Consider the following 8073-nt stretch of genomic DNA (forward strand, 5'->3'; position numbering starts at 1 on the left):
GAAGATCAGCTGACCCTTTTCTGATTTAACGCAAACCTCTGGAATGCCCTGAGTAAAGCAAGGGAAGACCAAAAAGATCTTTCGCACAAAAGGGAGAAGGCAGTGATAATGTTCAAACACTTAGAAGATGTAAGAAAATAGTACTGTACAATGAAAAAGGATCAGTTTAATTAAAGGGGTGCTTTATATCCCCTACATGATCATAATATTCAATTTCACATGTTTAATATCATTATGTGAGTTCATTATGATTCTCAATTGCTCTGTCTGCTTGCTCCTGCACAGATTGCTTCTGAAAAGACTCCTCAATGATGATTGTGGGGAAGCATACTAATGTTTTTGCATCCTTACTTCACTTCCCACAATCTGTCCTGAGCTATCTTTTTAGAAGCAATGGGATTTCGCTGGAATAGTTGGTATGAAGGAAATGTGCTTGGTATGACTTACCTTCTTCTTTGGACAGCACTGTAGTTAATGAAGGAGAGAAAAAAAATAGACAATGTTATTTGACAGTTATTTCTTTATTTAAAATATCCACTCAACGAATCCATATTTAAAAAAAAAACAACATTACTTATCAATAAAAAAATGCTGCTTTTTAACTTATAACTTAAAAAGTAATTTGTGTGATTACAGATGTTTGAACCTCTTTGACACATGTTGTATTTGATTGATGTGCATGACTTATGTGGACAGTGTGTTACTTCTAGTGTTCAGGGTATGCGACTATAAAGTTGCCTAACAGAAACACATGGCAAAGGGCAAAATCAAATACCTGCATGTCTCTGCTGATAATAACAGGTAAGCAAACACATTTTAAAAGCCGTTAGTGTTCAACAGTTTGCTGAACTCATCAAGCACTTCAAACACCGAATCAAGAACAGTACCCACAGGTGGTTGTAGATATTCCACAACTTGAAGGATTGTAAACTGTTCCCTGTTTGCCTATGCTCTGTGGCGCTGCTAGTTTCTTAAAGGCTGTGTTTTGAGGGCATACCGCTCTCGGTGCTGGTGATGATCGGTCCTGAAGAGATGGTGGTGGGTTCAGTGAGCACTGTGGGGGAAGGGGTTGCTTCCACATCACGTCTCCTCCTTTTGCCGCATTGCTAAGAGACAAAAAAGAGGCACTGAGAAACTGGGGATCGGCAATGTGGGCTGTGGGTTCTTCCATCTCAGGACAGCATCTTGAGAATTAGGGTGCTGCCATGTCACCGATTTCCATTGTAGAAATAGCACAGAATCTTATCCATGTGAGGTTTCTCCCTCTCTCCCTCCTTTCTAATGTTGTATTTTACTGAAACGTTTGAGCTAGGAGGTGTTCAAACAGTTCAGATTTCATTATTACAGCAGGACTCAACAGGAACAGAAGCATGCTGGATTTTAGAATTAGTCCATAGCTACAGCTCTCTCCCCCCCCCACCCCCCACCCCAAAAAAAGAAGAGCTTGTTCTGTTCCATACATTATCCAACAAATATGCAAATAACCCAGCAACCTTTAGAGGCTTAGCAAATTAGCGAATGAAACAAAGGAGTGTTTTAGCTGGGTCATTTCAGAGATCATTGGCTCAACAGAACAGTGGCTCTTTGTTAGTTTGCATTTGTTCGCTTGTTAATTGGTGTTGTAAGGTGGAAATGGCACATTTCGTCCCACCTGCTAGTATTTTGCAATGCACACTTTTTCGTTCATAGCAGTGCTGTAATATTTTTTGATGGTGAACTGCAATGACTACCTTGAAGTCTTTGCAGAAGCTACTGTCACAGAGCCGGGTGATGCAGTGTAAATAGTAGGTAGAGACCGTCAAATTCTGCTGCTCAGTGAAGCGGAAAGCAGGGAAGCTGAACCTTGCATACTGGGTGTCACCGTTTACAATGATTGTTGTCCTTTTGTCTCCTGAACAGCTGTCAGAAATAAAAATAAAATAACGATTTGAATCAATAAATGCAATATACACATACATACATGCATGCGTTCATACATACATACATTCCTTAAATATTTGTTGAGTGTTCTCATTACCCAGGCAACCTGCGCATTCCCTAAGCTAGGAAAACATTTCATGTTACACCGGTAACTTCCACCTCCATTTACCTGAGCAGCATTTCCCATTCATTCACAAATGAGCAGTTTTCTTTCACATCCCTTGTATGACACACATAGGGTTGCCATATGACTTAATGCACGCTAGAACAGTCTGGGATAGTTCAGGCTTTTCTGCTTTTATCGCAATGCATTCTGGTACATTTTACCTGCCTCAGGTGGCTTTCACAGCCAGACTACATTTCCCAGAATGCATTGAGTTGAGAAGCCCACACTATCCCTGTGCACACAGAGTCATGTGGTAACCCTAGGCTCACACCTCCTATTACCTCAAATAATCACTTACGTAACAAACAGATCAAAGTAGGTTGAGTTGCTGGGAAATTGAGAAGTGGAAGCATAGCAGCGATCAAGCAGAACGTTGAACCTGCAAAACAAGAACAGGAAAGGTGTTCCTATGTTTCTATCAAATCATTTGTTGTCAGAGTTCCAGGTCATTCTGCTCTGTGTACAGATGCCATCACGTGCAAAGAATGCCCGGTACAATTCTGAAGTTAAAAAATAACAAAGCCTTTTGTGTTTAAAAGCAATTCCTGAGGACGGTGTTACTTTTTTGTGATTGATACTTTAGTTAGTTGCCACAGTTGAGCTGCCAGAACTGAGATCAGCTTTATTTTGTGGTTCTCTCGCCAAACAGCATGAGATGACATCTCTTATACAAAAAGAGACTGCACACAGTGTATTCCCTGATAAAACTAGTAGGTGCACTTTCATTAAAATAAAGAGGGAGTCATGTGGTGTGGCCAACATGACTCTATATTTTCGTACCTGAATGTTTGAGATTTAACTTTTAAGTAAAAAATATATATTTAAATCAATTGTTCATACCATAGCAAAATATTTGTGTGAAAAATAAAATCATACTTCTTCTGTGGGTCTTCTGTAGTGCTATGAAATGTACACATGAGCTGTTCCTTACCTGCTTGTTAAATTAGTGGCCTTGACTTGCACATAAATATTGGTCTTTAGAACAAGTCCTGTTGGTGGAATCTGAAGTGCTGACGTGTAGTTTACATCCTGTCATAAAACAAAAATAACCAATTCATTCATGTATTAGCTTTTAGTCTTTTAAAAATAAAACATCTTTGTTCATTATTACTAGATTCAGAGACATGTCATTAGTAAGTTATATAAGCATATGTTATATTTCTATGTAAAAATATTTCCAGTTAGGCTACTTGTATTCTTTTTTTTATTGCTGCACCAGTGTGTTGGACCTACTTTAAAAAGCTGGAGGCTCAGAGTGCTGATGAAGCTTCCATTGTTGTCCTTCATTGCTATAGAGGACCCACTCCTGCAAAAGGAAAGTGCGAGAATACACACATCAGAAACCACTGGGATCTGTGGAAATGATACGAGGCAGACCTACCACTGTTCTAAGTTATGTTCATGTATTTGTATGATTAAGCTGATTCTAATAATCAATGATGTAACGGCCAGTGTTGTGTGATACACAGCCATTAGTCTGCCCTGTCCCCACTCAGAAGAGATGAGGTTAAAAGCTCTAAAACCAAGAATGCAGGTGAGCCAGCTCTTGCATTGCAGTTAAGACTCTCGCTTGTAGTGCACTGGGTTGCCGGTTCACACCCAGCCTCTGCACTCTAATAATGTCCTGTTGGATCTCGATTCTCCTTGGATATAAAGCTGTTTACTTCTCTCTCTATATTGTAAAAAGACTATGTTTAATTGATCCAGTCATTTTATGTTTTCAAATTACAGAAACATACTTGAATGTAAACATGCATTTATTTTGTATGTTTGCACACAGTCAGCATAGCAGGTAAGACATTGATAACAGCTGGGCTACCACTGCTCTTGTGGGGCGGATGACTAATTGCAATGTTTTGCGTGCATTTGAAGACGAGTAAAATCATCTCTTACACATCTATCTTGGTATTGTTAATAAGGTACTCCAGTGGGTAGGTGCAGGAGTAAAGGTACACAAGGTCCTCGTTGTATGTCACAATGCCAACTGAAGGATCGGTTGTTCGGATGATGCCGCTGATGTTTATTGTCTGGATATTTGAGAAGTCCTGGAAGATTCCTGTTCCCATTGCGCTTGTTATCTAAAAAACAGTTACTGGTATAGACAAGGCTATTGAGGAAATATTGGAATAGCACTCGAAATGAAAAATAGGTAATTCCACAGCACAGATTGCTTCATGAAGTAAAATGAAACCGGCTGAATAATCTCACATTGACATATTGATTTATATATGTTCCATATACCTAATGAAAAACTGACACAAATTGAAAAATGTGATATTTTCAAAAATCTAACATGACATACTTTTGCGAAATAATTTTGTAGTTTATTTGATTACATGGTGTCAAATAAAAGGTAGAAATTATGTTAATGTAGTTTTTATTTTTAATTAATCTCAACCCTAAAATTCAAAGTGATGCAAAACTTTTGGCCTTAGCTGTACATTTACAGATCAAGACCGTCCACACTCGGGTACAAAATCTGCACTTGATAACAGCTTGAATGCAACAAACAAGTTTGTGAATTCTTTTAAATTAAAAGCAAAAAGAATAATGCCCAGTGGCTCAGTGATTCCGTATAAAATAATCTGAATTATAGTCAATTTGATTTTAGCTTTAGAAGAAAATGATTTGATAGTGTTGCCCAGGTCCTGCCTTGTCCTGTGAAGGGGTACCCTTGATTAAGGGGTCACCTCTGACACTGGCCAACCAAGGCAGGTTGATGGAGGACCACCCCCCCCTAGAAGCGAGGTACAGTCGCAAAGGAGGTATGGGAGAAAGTCTTCCAGAATATTATGGAAAAGGTGGGCTCAATATTTACAGCTATGGCCAAAAGTTTTGCATAACCTAGAATTTTAGGACTAAGAATATTTATATATATATATATATATATATATATATATATATATATATATATATATATATATATAATAACAAAATTATGTTACAAAAGTCTACCAGAAGCCATAACAGTAGTACAGCATTTCATGTTAGATAAAAAAAAAAAAAAAAAGTTACATATTTCAATTTTTGGAAAACTAGAAAGTGGTATGTAATTCAATGTGTTAACATAACATTATTCACCAGGTTTCATTCGACTTTATGAAGCAAAATTTGTTAATTCTAGAGGGTGATGCAAAGCTTTTGGCCAGAGCTGTATGTGATTAGGCAGCAGGATGTCTCACACCCAGAATTGTAGCAAGGCCTTCAAATAAGAGTTCTTTCAGGCAACTTACCTTGAAGACGCTTCCACAGGAAGAGTTTTCATTGATGGGAAACTGGAATCTGAGCAGCGGAGGTGTGACTGTGGCATCCAACGTTCCTTTGCAGCTTGGGTCTTGAAAGCGACTGTTCAGTGCCAGGAGAGATTCGTTATAGCCGGAGAACATCACCGGGCAGACAAATATTGCTAGATCAATCGTACTGGCTCCACAGGTCACAAAGATGTCTGTCTTTTCTGCAGTTAAACAAAATGTGCAGGATGTTATACGGTTTAAAAAATAATGACATGATCAACACTGATCCTCAAGTACCACCCTGTATTGACAGCACATATAGACAGCCTCCGACTTCAAACAACAGTTTTGTGTTCCTCTCCCGATTGCAATACAAATAAAACAATAGTAAAACTAGCCACACTAGCCCGGCACCCTGTCCTGACATTCTTCCACGAGAATGCTGAAAACACTTGCATGAAAATCTTGCTTTTTTATAATGACTTTAATGTTACTGTATAATATTTTCTACTTGAACGCCTGTTACTTTTTTTTTTTTAAATTAAGAAATAGTTTAAGACCAACATAGCAGATGCAGCAGCACGGCATTTAAGGTCATGTTTTATGTATCATGCACAAGCTTTAGATGATTGCCCTTGCGTCTCAGGATGAGAACGGGCATACCTGGGCGCCTGTAGCTGTCTCCACAATCAGCAATTGTCAGACCCTGGCTCTCTCTCAGAAGAGTAAGGGCAAAAAGTAATGAGAAGAGAAAACCCATCATGTCTGTAAGAAAAATATATATTTATCAGATAAAATCACACATGAGGGGCTTTGGTTGTTTGAAGCAAGATTGCTTAAAAAACCCCACAAGGCTGTTAAAATGTAGCTATGGGTGGGTATAATTTACTAAGTATCAGGTCAGCCTGCAGCTTCATCGATAGGAACAGCGGAAAGTGCTGCATTGCACTCACTGCTCTCCTTTCTATCTTTGAAAAAAGCTGCATAGCTGAAACCCTGGTCACAAATGTTTAACACAGAAACACAGTTTTACCCTGAAACACTGCGACATTCATGACATTGTGGGTTTAAGAAGGCAACAGCAGTCTAGTACAGTTACGTAAAACTTATCTATAGCTACTGCAACGTATCTGTACAAAGTATTTTTTTGTATCCCACACAGGGGTGCAAATAAGACTGCCATAGCATAGCAGTTTCCTGGTTTTACTATGAGTTTATTAAGACTTGTCTGAGCTTGATACAGTACCTATACACTGGGGCTAATCACTAATGTTTTAAAACCTGAAATGGGTGAAACTTCTATGCAATAGGAGTTAGATAAATGACTGCAGACACAGTAATGTTGCTGTTTAAAACAAGTTTCAAGATTTTGTAAGTAAGTGCATTAAGTAATGGAACACACAGGTAAGTACAGCGCAGCTGGCTACATTGTGAAAATGGAACTCTAACATAATGATATTGTTAACTGAATTGCTTTAATTCTCCCCCTGCACTGCCCTCGTAATGAAGCAGTAGAATAATACATACCTTTTCCCTGCTACCTGTATATTCCTGATGGGGTAGGTTCTGTGTTAGTTGCTGTACAGTGGATATTCAGCACTGTGTATTTATAGATGGCTACTCAGCTGGGATTGGACCAAAACAAGGTCACTAAGGTTTGGCACGACGTAGTCAATACGCCTAAAGTGAACAATTAACTTTTCAGGATTAGAAGCCACGGGCCTACCTCAGGCTGAATATGAAATTCTACACATCAGCTTCCGAGTCGCCATGGAAACAAGGTGCAGCAGGCTTTGTCGATTTAGCGTGACATGCCCATGTTCCTCACATGCTGGTGTAAAAGTGAATAAATACAATAGCAAAATCTTGAGGGAATACGCACATGGGGGGTTCAAAGCTTTTTCTTCTTTTGGTTAAATATCCAACAATAGAAAGATGGACTTAAAAAAAAAAAAAAAAACCTGCATTGTCTCAATTGTTAACCTCTGGATAATTTTATGTAGTTTTCTTTTTTTTTGTTATTGTATTGTATTGTATTTTCTTACAACAAAAAGGACTCAAGGATTGCAGCTTAGTGATTTAGCATCCAAGGACCCCAAAGCATTCACTTGAAAGACATGGTACCGATTGTAGAGGTTTACTGTTGCACGCTTGTAGACCATATTAAAAAATGAGTGCATTTTGGAGACATTAGTACTCCTCGCTAGTTATCCACTCTCAATAATGTTATCTCCTTTTCACATGAACCTTAACATTAATGTTCCTCGCTAGTTATCCACTCTCGATAATGTTATCTCCACTTCACATGAACCTTAACATTAGTATTCCTCGCTTAACATTAATGTTCCTCGCTAGTTATCCACTCTCAATAATATTATCTCCACTTCACATGAACCTTAACATTAGTATTCCTCGCTAGTTATCCACTCTCAATAATGTTATCTCCACTTCACATGAACCTTAACATTAGTATTCCTCGCTAGTTACCCACTCTCAATAATGTTATCTCCTCTTCACATGAACCTCGTAGTTAATGGTGGATAGAACAAGCAGAGTTATTGATATTTCTATTCTAAACAGCAATCACTCTGATCAGTGAAGAAACACTACTCTGGAGGCAGTCCAGTCCAGTACAAATATTCAGCAATACACATAAAACTGCTAGTTCTTTGTACTGGCAATGTATAGAGATGCTAACCACAATCACATCAATGGTAAATGGATATTTATGAGCAAAGTACTGAGAGGAAGGGT

The 8073-nt window shown here is 38.5% G+C and overlaps 1 protein-coding gene across 1 annotated transcript in view; it reads right to left on the reverse strand.

Moving 5' to 3' along the window:
• Window positions 1–6909, reverse strand: part of LOC121302582 (zona pellucida-like domain-containing protein 1) — a 7588-nt gene extending 679 nt beyond the window's left edge. The window contains exons 1-10 of the mRNA XM_041232584.1: window positions 6847–6909; window positions 5983–6084; window positions 5320–5540; window positions 3980–4164; window positions 3320–3392; window positions 3018–3115; window positions 2385–2465; window positions 1731–1899; window positions 998–1106; window positions 448–465 (exon numbers count right to left, since the gene is read on the reverse strand). Of these exons, the coding sequence (XP_041088518.1) occupies window positions 448–465; window positions 998–1106; window positions 1731–1899; window positions 2385–2465; window positions 3018–3115; window positions 3320–3392; window positions 3980–4164; window positions 5320–5540; window positions 5983–6082 (1054 nt within the window). The 5' untranslated portion in view covers window positions 6083–6084; window positions 6847–6909. The remainder of the gene's footprint in view (window positions 1–447; window positions 466–997; window positions 1107–1730; window positions 1900–2384; window positions 2466–3017; window positions 3116–3319; window positions 3393–3979; window positions 4165–5319; window positions 5541–5982; window positions 6085–6846) is intronic.
• Between the last annotated feature and the right edge of the window lie 1164 nt (window positions 6910–8073).

Source organism: Polyodon spathula, chromosome 30 (assembly GCF_017654505.1).
Source record: "Polyodon spathula isolate WHYD16114869_AA chromosome 30, ASM1765450v1, whole genome shotgun sequence".
In the NCBI taxonomy this organism is placed as follows: domain Eukaryota; kingdom Metazoa; phylum Chordata; class Actinopteri; order Acipenseriformes; family Polyodontidae; genus Polyodon; species Polyodon spathula.